The sequence below is a fragment of the Rhincodon typus genome, chromosome 26 (genome assembly GCF_021869965.1).
Source record: "Rhincodon typus isolate 14 chromosome 26, sRhiTyp1.1, whole genome shotgun sequence".
Taxonomy (NCBI): Eukaryota; Metazoa; Chordata; class Chondrichthyes; order Orectolobiformes; family Rhincodontidae; genus Rhincodon; species Rhincodon typus.
In genome coordinates, this window is record NC_063357.1 from 43163406 (window position 1) to 43179575 (window position 16170).

Here is a 16170-nt window from a genome sequence, read left to right on the forward strand (position 1 = left end):
GGTGGGAGGAGGGGATAGGTGGGAGGAAGAACAGGTTAGGGAGGCAGGGACGAGCTGGACTGGTTTTGGGATGCGGTAGGGGGAGGGGAGATTTTGAAACTTGTGAAATCCACATTGATACCATTGGGCTGCAGGGTTCCCAAGCGGAATATGAGTTGCTGTTCCTGCAACCTTCGGGTGGCATCGTTGTGGCACTGCAGGAGGCCCAGGATGGACATGTCGTCTGAGGAATGGGAGGGGGAGTTGAAATGGTTCGCGACTGGGAGGTGCAGTTGTTTATTGCGAACCGAGCGTAGGTGTTCTGCAAAGCGGTCCCCGAGCCTCCGCTTGGTTTCCCCGATGTAGAGGAAGCCACACCGGGTACAGCGGATGCAGTATACCACATTGGCAGATGTGCAGGTGAACATCTGCTTGATGTGGAAAGTCTTCTTGGGGCCTGGGATGGGGGTGAGGGAGGAGGTATGGGGGCAGGTGTAGCACTTCCTGCGGTTGCAGGGAAAAGTGCCGGGTGTGGTGGAGCTGGAGGGGAGTGTGGAACGGACAAGGGAGAGAGTGGTCCCTCCGGAAAGCAGATAAGGGTGGGGAGGGAAAGATGCCTTTGGTGGTGGGGTCGGATTGCAGATGGCGGAAGTGTCGGAGGATGATGTGTTGGATCCGGAGGTTGGTGGGGTGGTGCGTGAGGACGAGGGGGATTCTTTTTTGGTTGTTAATGCGGGGACGGGGTGTGAGGGATGAGTTGCGGGAAAGGTGGGAGGCACGGTTGAGGGTGTTCTCGACCACTGAGGGGGGGATGTTGCGGTCCTTGAAAAATGAGGACATCTGAGATGTATGGGAGTGGAATGCCTCATCCTGGGAGCAGATGCGGCGGAGGCGAAGGAGTTGGGAATAGGGGATGGCTTTTTTGCAGGAAGGTGGGTGGGAGGAGGTGTATTCTAGGTAGCTGTGGGAGTCGGTGGGCTTGAAATGGATATCGGTTTCTAGGTGGTTGCCGGAGATGGAGACAGAGAGGTCCAAGAAGGAGAGAGAGGTATTACAGATGGTCCAGGTGAACTTAAGGTTGGGGTGGAAGGTATTGGTGAAGTGGATGAACTGTTCGAGCTCCTTGTGGGAGCACGAGGCGGCGCCGATACAGTCATCAATGTCACGGAGGAAGAGGTGGGGTTTAGGGCCAGTGTAGGTATGGAAGAGGGATTGTTCCAGATAACCTACAAAGAGGCAGGCATAGCTTGGGCCCACATGCATCCAGTTATCTCCATCTCGCCTATCCCCACCAGCCCCACCCCCCCCCCCCCTCCCCAGTCTTGACAAAGGGTTTTGGCCTGAAACATTGACTTTCTTGCTCCTCGGATGCTGCCTGACTTGCTGTGCTATTCAAGCTCCACGTTTATTGACTGTAGCTTCCAATGTTGGTATTCCCTACTGTCTCCCAGCCCACAATCTCTTCCCCAGCTTCCCACAAAATTTTGGGATACACCTGTTCAGGTCCTCAGGATTTATCCACCTTTAGGTGTTTTAAGATGTCCATCACTGTTTATTTCCCCAACTTCTTTCGCTTCCATATCCTTCTCCACAGTAAATACTAAATATTTGTTTAGTATCTCATCCATCTCCTGTGCTTCCACACATATGTGGCCTTGTTGATCTTTAATGGGCCGTATTCTCTCCCTCGTTGCGCTTTTGTCCTTAATGTATTTGTAGAATTCCTTTGGATTCTCTTTAACTCTATTTGCCAAAGATGTCTCATGTCCTGTCTTTTCCCTCCTGATTTCCTTTTGAGTATCCTCCTACTGCCTTTGTACTCTTCTAGGGATTCGCTCAGTTCTAGCTTTCGATACATGACATACGCCGCCTCCTTTTTGTTGACCAGAGCCTCAATTTCTCTAGCCATCCAGCATTCCTTATACCTACCAGTCTTGCCCTTCAAACTAGTAGGAACATACTCTCTGAACTCTCGTTATCTCATTGTTGAAGGCCTCCTGCTTCCAAGCTGTCCTCTTGCCTGCGAAAGCCTCTTCCATTCAACTTTTGAACGTTCATGCCAAATACAGTCAAAATTGGCCTTCCTTCAGTTTAAATTTTAACCTATGACCAGGTCCATCCTTTTCATAACTATTTTAAACTAATAGAATTATGATCACAGGCCCCAAAGTGCTCCCCCACTGACACCTCAGTCTCTTGCCCTATCTTACTTCCAAAGAGAAGGCCAAGGTTTGCTCCTTCTCTAGTAGGTACATTCACATGCTGAAAAAGAAACTTTTCTTGTACACACTTAACAAATTCTTCACCATCCAAGCCCTGAACACTATAGCAGTCCCAGTCTATGTTTGGAAAGTTGAAATCCCCCTACCATTACAACCCTGTTATTCTTACAGATATGAGATCTTACACATTTGCTTCTCAATTTCCAGCTGATTGTTGTGCGGCCTATAGTACAATCCCAACTGGGTGATCTTCCCTTTCTTCTTTTTCAGTTGCACAAATATAACATCACTAGCCGTCCTTCCAGGAATATCCTTCCTAAGTACAGCCATAATGTTATCCTTAACCAAAAACACCACTCCCCCTCTTCTCTTGCCCCTTTATTCTATCCTTCCTACAGCATCCATACTCTGGAACATTAAGCTGCCAGCTCTGCCCCTCCCTGAGCCACGTTTCTGTAACTGATATGATACCCCAGTCCCATGTTCCCAACCATACCCAGAGTTCATCTGCCTTATCTGCCAGGCCTCTTGCATTGAAATAAATCCGGTTTAATTTAACAGTCTTACCTTGTTCTCTGCCTTGACTATTTAGTTTGCTCCTCTTCTCTACTGTACCAGCCTCAGACTTATCTCTTTGGGTCCCACTCCAGCCCACCCCTCTTTAATAGTTTAAAGCCTCCCGAGTAACACTAGCAAGGATATTGGTCTGTTCCAGTGCAGGTGTAACCCGGCCTGTTTATACAAGTCACTTTTATGCTAAAAGGGATCCCAATAATCTAAAAATGTGAATCCCTGCTCCTTCCACCAGCTCCTCAGCCATGCATTCATCTGCCGTATCCTCCATTTCTACTCTCACCCAGCACATGGCACCAGGTGTATTTCATATATTACTACCCTCAAGGACCTAGTTTCTAACATCCTAAATTTCCTATATTCTGTCTGCAGAATCTCGTGTTGACCATATCTGATTTAGCTTCTACTTATCTGTTTCCTGCCGTAGCTTCTTTAATACTAGTATCTTCAACCTTCCTGTGACTGATATTAAGCTAACTCGCCTATAGTTTCCTGCTTTCTGCCTGCCTCTTTTTGAATAAAGGTGTTAACATTTGCTGTGTTTCAATCTAATAGGATCTTCACTGCATCAAGGGAATTTTGAAATGCATCAGCTATTTTACTGGATGCTTCTTTTAATACCCTCAGATAATTCATCAGGACCCAGAGACTTGTCAGCCCACAGCTCCAACAATTTGCATTTCCATGGTGATTGCAATTTTCTTGAGTTCCTCCTTCCTTCCCTTATGTTGACACAGAAGAACCAGTGGGAGATAGCAATAATTTTTTATGTAGCAAGTTCTTACAATCTGAATTCACTGCCAAAATGATGATGGAAGCATATCAGTAATAATTTTCAAAAGAGACAGGTGCTTCAGCATATTTGCCAAGCTAGAGAATGAGCGGGGGGAGCCAAGAGCTGTGAAAGTGAGCACAGGTAAAATGGGCTGAGTGACTTTAATTTGTGCTGCATTTTTCAATGAGAAATGTTGATCTTGTTGCACACACTGCTCATTATTCCCTCGCATCACTGCTCATTATTCAGTTCTGAGGAAGGGTCACCGGACCCGAAACGTTAACTCTGTTTTTTCCTTCACAGATGCTGCCAGACCTGTTGGGCTTTTCCAGCAACTTTATTTTTGTTCCTGATTTACAGCATCCGCAATTCTTTCGGTTTTTATTTGCTCTTTATCCCCTGTTTCATTTATCTATTTTTCTCCCCATCCCCTCAAAATTTTTTTGTAAATGTATTCACAATATTCATTAGATTACATAAACTAAAAACACCTCTTGAAAAGGTAGCTTTAAACTTAACTAAAATGTTCCTTACTTAAACTCTTGCCCAAATATACAGGTGTGTTTTAAGTAGGTGGTAAGTATACAGTGATACAGGCTAGACATTTGTAGTAGTGTGGGGTCAAGGAGGTTTGTTTTGCCAGGTAAACTGAAAAGAATTAAAGTAATTCAAAACAACAAGGTAATGCCCAAATAAATGTTTTCACTGTTGTACAAAGAGACTGAGATGTCCATGTGCTTAGCAGGTTAAGGAGCTGAATCATTATCTAGAAACTGAGAAATCCTGCAGGACAGATCTGGAAATGTATGTTGCTGTCCTCAACACTCAGAAAAGTGTGCTGCAGGAAGATGCTGAGAAACTGCGTAAAGAACTGCATGAAGGTAATTAAAAGAAGAGAACTAATACTTTAAGAAGCTATGAATTGTTAAACTGAAAATGCATCCCTGATATTTGAACGAAGCTAAGGATCAAACTCGAAAAAACAATTCCTGAATTCAAAAGAACACTTTCCCATAGCTGTAATTTTATTTTGGAGTTTGTTTTTATTTGAATAATGCTTCTCTCCCCAATAACTCCCCCTCTATTCAACGAAATCCCAATATTTGGTTGTGGACTAACCCATTTCTAAACCTTTGTCAATCCCCTTCTGTAGTTCTTAATAATAAAACTGCCCCGAAATAACTCTTCTGTTACGATAGAAGAGAGTAAGGCATTAGGCCTCGGTTTAGTGCTTTCTCCAACTGCCAGTTATGAGAAGCACACCAGTTGACATTGCCAGCACAAACCCAAGTCATATGGGCATATTAGTTAGGACCCAGAAGTAGGACATTCAACCCTTCAAACCTACTCCACTATTTAATAAGATCATGGCTGATTTGTATGTGTTCTGGATTCCACAGTCTCATCTAACCCTGGTAACTTTTGATTCCTTTGCCTAACAAAAATTTATTTGTCAGTAAAAAAATTTTCAAAAACACCATCTCCATTGCTTCAGGGCAGAGAATTCCAAAGCGACACAACCCTTAAAAGAAATCTCATCTCTATTCTAAAAGAGTTAATTTTAAAACACTCTTGATTTTAAAACGCCCCTAGTTTTAAAACTCTCCCTTAATTCTCATCTACAAGAGAAAACATCCTTTCCACAGTCACCTTGTGAAGGCCATTCAGGATCTTACAAACTTCAATTAAATCAGTTCTTGCTTGAGCGAGAAACAAACCCAGCCTGTCCAATCATCCCTCATAAGACAGCCATACTCATTCCCGGATCATACTCCCTTAAGGTATAGCTGATCTCTGCCACTTGCCTTTGTGTAAAGAACTTTCTCTATTCCCAGTAGAAATTTATTCACTGTTATCTATTCTAAGTTAAATCTTAAGTTTAGTGCTTCAACACATTAACTATTGGATTAGTTAACTTGAGATGGAAGTTAAAGAAAAAGAAATGATATTAATAACTGACATTGAACCCAGAAACTTTAAATTTTGGAAGAGGGTTTCTCAAAGAACATCCCATGTGACTATGACCATGGTGAACTTGCCACCCTTTACCTTCTCTACCTCTCTGCAGCCATTAATACTGTTGACCATACCATTCACCTCCTAGATATCTTATCTGTTGTTTGGGTGGGTTGGCCTTCTCTCATCTATTCTTTCTTATAAGTTTATAGCCACAGTATCATGACTAAAAATGTAAGAAATAGGAGCAGGAATAGGCTATTCAGTCCTTTTAAGCCTGCTCTGCCATTCATGAGATAATGGCTGATCTTCTATTTCAACACCATTTTCCTGCACAGTCCCTGCCCTTAATGTGTAAAGATCTATCAATACCAGTCTTAATCACAAAACCTCCAGAGGCAACTGAGGCAGAGAATTCCAGCAATTCACCAGCCTATGAGTGAAGAACTTCTTCCTTACCTCATTCTGAAATGGCCTGCCCTTTTCTCTGATACTGTGCTCCCCTCACCTTCAGTTTGCGTTCCCCCCCCCATACTTCCTGCATCTGCCCTGTCAATCCCTTTAAGAATTTTGAATGTTGTAAGAAAACAGTTCTCAATCTTCTAAACTCCAGAGAATATAGGCCCAGTCTATTTAATCTTCCTTCATAGGAGACTTCTTCTGTGGCAGCAATTAGTTTGGTGAACCTTTTGTTGCACTTCTCCTCCTTTGGCGAGTATATTTTTTTTTAGGTAAGAAGACCAAAACTGCACACAGTACTCCAAGTGTGGTCTCACCAAACTGTATATAATGGCAGTAAGATATTTTCACTCTTATAATCAAATAAAGTCCACCATATCATTTGCCACCTTAATCACTTGCTGCACCTGCATGTTAACATAGAACATAGAACCGTACAGCACAGTACAGGCCGTTTGGCCCACGATGTTGTGCCGAACTTCTACCCTAAAACTTTAGATATATTTACATAGATCCTCAATGATCAACCTTTGGTCCTGTCCTACTTCTCATCTATATACGGTCATGGTGAAATTATCCAAAAATATAATGTCGTGTTCAACATGAATGGTGATCATATCTAACTTTACCTTACCATCACCTATTCACTCTAACCCTGCATTGCTTCTAATTTGTCTCACTACTTGTCCAACATTAAGTACTAGATGAACAAGGATTTCCTGTAACTAAATATTGGGGAGATCAAAGTCACAGTTTTAGTCCCCACTGCAGTATCTGTTTCCTAGTTATCAACTCCAACTCTTCCTCCAATAAATAACTGTGACTGAACAAGATTATCTTGGTATCTATTTAAACCTAAACTGAGCGGCTGGCTGCATATCTACTCATCTCACAAAAACTGTCCTTTTGCATTTCAGTTTGCTCTGACTCTACAGCTATCATGCCTGTAAAGTAATTCAATAACTCAGCATGCTCTATAATTTTTTGATATCTTGTAGGAGAATTGTTTGAATGCCTGGTCTCTTTTAAATTTTGTTACATGGTGTTAATGTGCATGATAACGAAAAGGGTCTAACTTGTGTGTGTCCTGCGCTGTAACTTGCAAATTGCTGTGCAACTCTCCAGCTTAGAGAAGAACATTCCTCTCTGGCTGGCGTTCAATTTCTCACACTTTTTAAATTTGGGATCATTTATAACTGGTGTCTATGACCTAATTTGCAATTTTGCTCGCTCGTCGTACCCTGTGCTTCCTGACATAGAGATTTCCCATCTGCCAATTCCTCTTTTAAAATTCACAACTTAATTTTGAATCCCTCTGTAGCCTTGCCCCCCTCAATCTATGTAAACTGCTTCCAAGTGCACGACTCTCTGCGATCTTAGTGCTCTTCCAATTCTGAAAACTTGAACATGACCAATTTTGAACACCTCTCCAAAGCCAGGGACCTGCTATCAGCTACCTAGGCTCTAAGTTGTGGAGCAACTTCCTTGAACTTAACTTCTCTTTCCTTCTTTGAGACGTTCCTTTTAAAATTTGCCTGTTCTGACCAAGCATTTGGTCATCTGCCTTTTCTCACCTTAAAGGACTTGAGATCAAAATTTGTTTGAGAATACTCCTGTGCAGTAGTTTAAAATATTCTGCCATATTAAAGGCACTCTATAAATGCTGAAAGTTGTCATTGTTAAAATTTGGCCTAATTCAATTAGGTGACATTTTGGCATGGTTCTGAAAGTTATTGGAAGGTAGTAGTCCACTGAGCTTCTCTTTAAATGTTTCCTTCAGTCTGTCATCTTTTGGAGCAAGAAAGACAGCAGCACAACCAGCTGAAACATACATGGCAGCGCGCCAATGACCAATTCCTCGAATCCCAGCGTCTTCTGATGAGGGATATGCAGCGCATGGAGAACGTTCTCACTTCCGAGCAACTTCGACAGGTTGAAGAGCTGAAAAAGAAGGAGCAAGTATGGAAGACTTCAAATCTGTATTTTACTATTCACCTGAGTAGCAGGAGAAATAAAACTGACTGGCTGCAATGCTAAAAGCATCTCATGTTCTGAAGTAAATATTCCTGTTTCAGGTGGAAGATGAACAGCAGAACCTCAAAAAAGCCAAGGAGAATAAACAGCCAGAGACTGAGGAAGAAAGATCCATAATGAGCTCCCAGTCACATGTGGAATCTCCTGCCAAATCTCTCAGCGTGTTAGATGTTGAAGAGGTTTGTTCTCTAACAGTTCACCAATGATAGTTATAAAACATTTTTGTGCATTTCTTGATAATTCTGCATATTCTCATAGCAATTATTGAGGGTGAACGGCAGCTTCTATAATGTCTCAGTGTGGGAGTAGACCATTTGGTAAGAACAGGATTTATAGGGAGGCTGCTGTTCAGTCTATTATGTCTTGAGTTAACTCGGGCTAGCTGGAGTGCTAAAATCAGACTTTGCCCCCTCTAAGTAGGTCAGAAAAGTTATCTGATTTCCTGGTCATTGTGCAAAATTCTTGATCACTGTCTGCTGAGAAGTCTTTTGTAGATATTTGCTGAGGGTAAAATTCAGCTCTGACTATAATAACTCCTATGGCCTAATAGTTTTGTTTGCAGCTCATAGAATCATTGAAAAAAATCATATATTGTTGGAAAATCTCAGCAGGTCTGCCAGCATCTGTGAAAAGAAAGCAGAGTTAATATTTCGAGTCCAGGGACTCCTCTTCAGAACTGATAGTGATTAGGAAAAGTTGGTATATATGCTAGGGAAGATGTAGGGGGAGGCAGAAACAGTAAATGATAAATGGAGATGGAGCCCAGATAGAGACAGACACAATTAGGTCCTCTCCATTCTCCCAGCCCTGCAGATTGTTTTATTATACCTTACTTAATTCCATTTTGAAAGCCTTGATTAAAGCTGCCCCCTTCATGATCCCAGGAAATGCATTCCAGATATTAACTCGCATAAATAAGCTTTTCCTCATGTTATTTTTGGTCCTTTGGCCAATCACTAAATCTGTGTTCTTTGGATCTTGACTCTTCTGCCAGTGGGAATAGTCCCTTTATATCTATTCCAACTAAAGTTCTCATAATTTTGAATACCTCTATCAGTGTTCCTCCATCTTCTCTGCTCTAAGTAGAACAACCCCAGTTTCTCCAGTCTGTCCATGCAGCTTAAGTCCTGTAACCATTAAAACCTTTTTTACACCCTTTTGGTGGCAGCATGGTGGCTCAGTGGTTAGCACTGCTGCCTCATAGTGCCAGGAACCCGAGTTCAATTCCATCCTCGGGTGACTATCTGTGTGGAGTTTGCATATTCTCCCCGTGTCTGCGTGAGTTTTCTCCAGTTGCTCCGGTTTCCTTCCACAGATGTGCAGGTTAAGTGGATTGGCCATTCTAAATTGTCCATGGTGTCCAAGGATGTGTGGGTTGGTTGGATTAACCATGGGAGGTGCAGGGTTGTAGTTGAGGGGCGGGGGGGTGCGTGGTGTACCTGGGTGGGATGCTTTTCGGAGAGTCAGTGTGGACTTGTTGGGCCGAATGGCCTGTTTCCACACTGTAGGGATTCTATGATTTTTTGGTTTCCTAAAGTGTGGTGTGTGGATTTGGACATGATACTCTAATTGAGGCCAGTTGAGGCTCTGAGAGTGCAGCACTCCCTGAATATTGCACTGCAATATCAATCTGAATTGTGTGCCCAACTCTCAAATCTTTTGCCTCCCAAGTGAGAGCTATTATTGAGCTGCAGTTGGCATCTTGAATGTTAGGTATGGTGGATTTACTAACTCCTGAGTGACTGCAGATATTGTAAGAGCAAAAATAAGATGCTAAAGAAATGCTGTTTGTGTCTGTTGGAAACAATATAGTTTACCATTTGGAGTTTCAAATGAATTTTATGCTTTCTTTTCCAGATTTGTGGAAATAGTATACATGGTTCCGTGCACTCCTTGGATTCTGATTTGTCAGTATCAATGGCAGGCTCTGCTACTAAACAAGAGGGGGAGCCGTTCCGAGAGAGCTTAAGAAGGGTGCAGTCCACTGACAGTCTAGGTACTTCGAGCTCCTTGCAATCAAAGAACTTGGGCTATGGACACAAGGCAAAATCAGCAGGAAATCTGGATGAATCAGACTTTGGGCCATTGGTTGGAGCAGACTCTGTTTCTGAGAACTTTGATACAGTCTCAGTTGGCTCTTTCCAGATGTCTGGTTCCTTCATACTGACAAAAGATCAAGAAAAAGCAATCAAAGCACTCACACCTGAGCAAGAAGAAACTGCTTCTCTTTTGTCGAGTCTTACGCAGGTAGTGGATACTGCTCCTAGTGGGTACAGAATGGTCAGTGAAAAAGAATGGAATTTGCTGCAACAGGAGGTGAGTACTTTCAACACCAAACTTTAACTTCTACACCTGTCAAACATTCACACGGCCTCATGTTCATTTTACATCCTGTTGCAGTTTAAAATGAACAGTAAAGGAATTAAGGGTTATGCTGAGTGGGCGGGTAAGTGGAGCTGAATCTCAAAAAGATCAGCCATGATCTTATTAAATGGTGGGGTAGGCTGGAGGGGCCAGATGGCCTACTCCTGCTCCTAGTTCTTATGTTCTAAAAGTCTTTTAAATGCTCTCAGCTAAACTTATTTGTGTTCCTTGAACTTATGTATTATTAAAAAGGTTGCAAAGTTCAGAACAAAGCCTTAATGTATGAATTCTTCTAAGTGGTAATTGTTGCATTGGCTCTTGCTATTTTACCTTTCTCCCAACACCTTAATTTCATTGATCCAGGCTCCCTGCAAATTGATCCAAGTAGCCAAATGTGCGTCTAGGATGGAATAGCCCCAAAATTAGGCAGTACCCATTTTACACTGGACTTTGACTACTATGTCTCCTGATTATTCGCAAATATATTTGAAAATTAAATGTGTACAGAAAAGCAGCAGGCCCATGCCATGTAATTCATAATGCAGTGTTTATCTTGCATAATGGAAACAACTTGTCCCAAAACATGTAAGCAATGATCTCCTCTTTGGCACCACAGTTGAAGGTAGTCACTTAACAGGAAGCTGAAGTCCATAGAACTCCTCAATTTCCCCACCTCCTTCCCAGCTTTACTAGTTTCTTTTGAGATACCAAAAGGCAGATTTCCTCTTAACAGTTAATTTTTTTTTGTAAAAGGCAAATTATTGACTTTGAGACAATTGTGGGATTCTGACTTAATGGTGAGGTCCTGGGAAGTGTTGCTGAACAAAGAGACCTTTGAGTGCAGGTTCATAATTCCTTGGAAGTGGAGTTGCAGGTAGATAGGATAGTGAAGATGATGTTTGGTATGCTTGCCGTTATTGGTCAGTGCATTGAGTATAGAAGTTGGGAGGTCATGTTGCAGCTTTACAGCACATTGGTTCCACCACTTTTGGAGTATTGCATGCAATTCTGGTCTTCCTGCTACAGGAAGGCTGTTGTGTAACTTGAAAGGGTTCAGAACAGATTTATGAGAATGTTTCCAGTGTTGGAGGGTTTAAGTTGTCGGCTGAAAAGGCTGGAGCTATTTCCCCTGGAATATCAGAGGTTGAGGGCTGACCTTATAGAGGTTTATAAAATCATGAGGAGCATGGATAGGGTAAGTAAGCAAGGTCTTTTCCCTGGGGTGGGGGAGTGTAAAACTAAGGGCATAGGTTTAAGGTGAGAGGGGAAAGATATAAAAGTGACCTAAGGATCAACTTTTTCATGCAGTAGGTGGTGCGTGTGTGGAATGAGCTGTCAGAGGAAGTGGTGGAGGCTGTTATGATTACAGCTTTTAAGAGACATATGAACAGGAAGGGTTTTGAGGGATATGGGCCAAATGCTGGCAAATGGACTTGATTTATATAGGATCTCTGGTTGGCATGGACAAGTTGGACCAAAGGGTCTTTTTTCTGCGCTGTACATCTCTATGACTCTGACTTTAAGAGCTAATTCACATCAATATTTCAAAGTTGTGATGGAATTTTTTTGATGCCACTAATTTTTGAATACTGTAGCTACCATCTGCGTTAAAAGAAATGTACTTAGTAATTTTTGTGTATCTATGCATTGTTCCACATGTTGTTTATTTGGTCATAAAGGTAGAATAACGATTGCTTTTAGCAATTTTTTAGAAGTTGTTTTGTTCATAAGAATTTTGTTTTTCTGTTGAAAGCATGGTGAAGGTGTTATTAATTATAACAAGTATTATCATAAGGAATTCTGTCATATATTAAAAAAAAATGAAGATTAAATGAAAATGGACCTAACTGTGCCAAGAATTAATGCAACTAATTAAGTTGAATGTAGATTGCAATATATTATGCATACAATATGAAGCTGATACATAAACAGCAACCAATGACGAGTGATTATGTACAATGATTGAAATTTCCAGTAAAACAGCTTGTGTTGTATTTGAGTTACAATTTCTAACACTGTTTCTGTCCATGGCATCTTCAAAATCAGTGTTCCTGAAAAGTGCCTAATTCTGCTGCTTGGGATGTAAGTCTGATCTTTTTTTTTTTTAATTCACTCACGGGATGTGGGCGTCTCTGGCTAGACCGATAGTTATCGCCCATCCCGAGTCAACCAACTGCTGTGGGTCTGGAGTCATATGTAGGCCGCACCAGGTAAGGATGACAGATTTGCTTCCCTAAAGCACATTAGTGAACCAGATGGTTTTTTTTTCCAACAATTGACAATGGTTTCATGGTCATCACTAGACTCTCAATTTTGGATTCTTTATTGAATTAAAGTTCCATTGTCTGCCATGGGATTTGAACCTGGTTCTCCGCTACATTACCTAGGTCTTTGAATCAATACGTCCAGCGATAGAGTGCAGGTTCATAGTTCCTTGAAAGTGGAGTCCCAGGTAGAGAAGATGGTGAAGAAGGCATTTGGTCAGTGCATCAAGTATAGGAGTTGGGAGGTCATGTTGTGGCTGTACAGGACATTGGTTAGTCCACTTTTGGGTGCAGTTCTGGTCTCCCTGCTACAGGAAGGATGTTGTGAAATTTGAAAGGATTTGCAAGGATGTTGCCAGGGCTGGAGGGTTTGAGCTACAGGGAGAGACTGAATAGGCTGGGGCTATTTTTCCTGGAGCATCGGAGGTTGAAGGGTGACCTTATACAAAGGTTTATAAAATCGTGAGAGGCATGGATAGGATGAGTAGACAGGTCTTTTCCGTGGGGTGGGGAGTCCAAAACTAGAAGACATAGGTTTAAGGTGAGAGGGGAAAGATTTAAAAGGGACCTGGGGGCAACTTCTTCATGCAGAAGGGGGTGCTTGAATGGAATGAGCTGTCAGAGGAAGTGGTGGAGGCTGGTACAATTACAACATTTAAAAGGCATCTGGATGAGTTTATGAATAGGAAGGGTTTAGAGAGATATGGGCCAAATGCTGGCATTTGGGACCAGATTAATTTAGGATACCTGGTCGGAATGGATGAGTTGGACCGAAGGATCTATTTCCATGCTGTATATCTCTATGACTCTAATATCACTAGGCCATTGCCTCCCCATTGCATCATTACACAAGATGCAATTGTAAATGTTTGCAGATTCAACTTGATGATTGGTTTAATCACCTTGGCTTTATCTTACCCTTCCCCACACCTATTTCTTATCCCTCATTTAATTCCCAAAAATAAATTTTCGGGATGGGAGACAATTTTTTTAAATAAACTGCTGTTTTGTATTCCTACTCAGTTAACTGACTTGAGGTCAGTGTTGGTTCTATTAAAAGATAACTCTTGATTTCATTTTTGTATAAATTAAATAAGCTGTTCGAAGGGTTAAGAATTGTGTTGCATGAGTTTTCTGAACTCTCAATTAATAATGCAGAGAGGTGGAGCTTCTCCAAGGTAAGGAAGCAGGATTAGTGTCAGCAAAATCATGCAGTGAGTTATTGATCTCTGTCGTGCTGCTTTGGAGAGATGGTAGCCAAGTGCTGCCCAAGGCAGAGGGAATTGATAAGAACAACAAAGAATTATTACCTTGTGCCATTTTTGGAGATATCTTATTAGCAGACCCTAGCGCTTTGATAGAAAGACTAGCACCTTGTTGATCTGTTTCCTGAGATATGGAAAATGATAATATAAGGACACATGGAAAAAGGGATTAAAAATACTTCCTCCTCCAAGGTGAATCCACCTTTCTGAATGGGACTGAGGATTTTTGCACTTGCTGGAGTGATTCAGTTCTGCCTGTATTTATGCTGTTTGTACTGATTGCCATCTGCCCACTTTTCACTGTACTATTTCCTTGCAGGTACAGAATGCTGGAAACAAGTTGGGCCGCCGCTGTGATATGTGTTCAAATTATGAGAAACAGCTCCAAGGAATCCAAGTACAGGAGGCTGAGACCCGGGACCAGGTGAGATGGACTGTTGTGAGGGATTAATTCTCTGCAAAATGAACTACTCTCATGCTGTGTTATTGTAACATTTATTATGTCCAGTTACTGTATAACTGACATTGTTTGGTTCTGATTCCTGACTGAATCATTAGAATCTTTGTTCCAGGCACAAGGAGCAGTGTTTCACCTGCAGTTTAGAAGGAAGTGGTGATTAATTTTCTTTGTCCTCCTGAGATAAATCTTTGAAACCATTATTGTTTCCTTTCTAATTTGTTGCTTTTATCTTTTGCAAATCATATGGCATAAAACCTTTAACCTTAAGTAATCCAAGAGAAATAAAATTTTTACTGGAGAAAGTCTATGCAATTATGTTCTATCCGATCACATGCCTTGCTATTTATCCAATAATAAGCAAGTATCATCCTGACTTGGAACTAATATTGCTGTTCCTCCAGTAGCATTGGGTCAAAATCCTGAAATTCCTTCCCTAAAAGCATTGTGGAATGTTGCTACAACTGAAGGACTCCGGCAGTTCATGAAGGCAACTCACCAACTCTCAAGGGCAGTTGGGGATGGGCAATGAAGCTGGGTTCCATGAACAAATTTTAGAAAGGTCAACATAGTTGACACCAAAATAAAAAGTCTTGAGTTTCATCCCAGTTACATTTCCACTCTCTTCCACTGAAACTGTAATGCCCAAACATTGAATTGGATTTTTTTACCACACTGTTTACGTGGAAATGCTCAAACCTCTCTTTACCAAACGTCATGATTAGGAATCAGCCTTTTGACATGTGTGCCATGCCACCCCAACATAATTTTGGAGATCTGATTTATATTAAGTCACTATATTAAGAACAAACCTTCATCATTGCTTTGGTTACTTTCACTCTGAGCAAATCCATTATTCTCCTGACCACCGTCTTATCTCCCTCTCCATATACCTAAACTTGTCCAAACACATACCATGTCCCATCACCCATAATCCCTCTGGTTACTGACCTACATTAGCTCTCCCGCAACACCTTCATTTTAAAATTCTCATACTGATTATCAAGTAAGTCCACGATATTGCTCCTCCCTATGTCTGGAACCCCATCCAATCCCTGTAACTCTGAGGACTCTGAATTGCTCTAATTTCAGCTCCTTGTGCACTTTCACTTCCTTCACCCACTGCCTATGCCCTAAGCTCTAGAATTCCCTCTGTAAACCTCTTGGCTTCTCCTCCTGTAAGATACTACTAAAATCTTTGGCCTTGTCCTGCTTAGCTCCTCATTTGGTTTAATGTCAAATGTTGTTTGATAATGTTCTTGTGAAGAAGCACAGACATATTTTGCTATAATGCAAATTGTCAATAAGGAAATGTCCCATGTGCAAATGAGCGAAACAGTTAAGAGTGTAATGGCCTCAGCCGCACCACTTAGTTAAGAAGGTGAAAATTGCCAGTGCTTGAGTTGGTAAAAACAAGTTTATCTGGTACTAATTAACAATAATTCCTTTGACACAAGCATAAATGTTTTTGTGAGAGTTTGCTTTCAACTGGGAATTTTACCTAATGTGGCAAGGTTTATATTAACTCCCACAACACAAACTGTGTGAATAATGTAGTATTGAAGAATCCAATTGACATTTATTACAACTGACTATTGAGTACAAGTAGCTACATTCCTTAGGCTCAGAAGTGTCTGGGCTCATAGTAAGATATTAGTTTACAACAGAAGAGCAACCTCCTAGTATAGTGTCATGCTTCAAATGATCTGAGGTAACATGGATATGATACCTTTATCCTGTCAGGTCACATGCTATGACACAGTGTTGATATCATGGTCATGTCACTTGAAGATATAATGACACACTGACCTTGAAACATAAC

General features: G+C 41.5%; 1 protein-coding gene across 3 annotated transcripts in view; it reads left to right on the plus strand.

Moving 5' to 3' along the window:
- Positions 1–16170, plus strand: part of rabep1 (rabaptin, RAB GTPase binding effector protein 1) — a 71013-nt gene that overhangs the window by 8273 nt on the left and 46570 nt on the right. For all 3 annotated transcript variants that reach the window (XM_048612527.1, XM_048612528.1, XM_048612529.1), the window contains exons 4-8: positions 4295–4430; positions 7745–7923; positions 8040–8177; positions 9856–10314; positions 14211–14315. In XM_048612527.1, the coding sequence (XP_048468484.1) occupies positions 4295–4430; positions 7745–7923; positions 8040–8177; positions 9856–10314; positions 14211–14315 (1017 nt within the window). The remainder of the gene's footprint in view (positions 1–4294; positions 4431–7744; positions 7924–8039; positions 8178–9855; positions 10315–14210; positions 14316–16170) is intronic.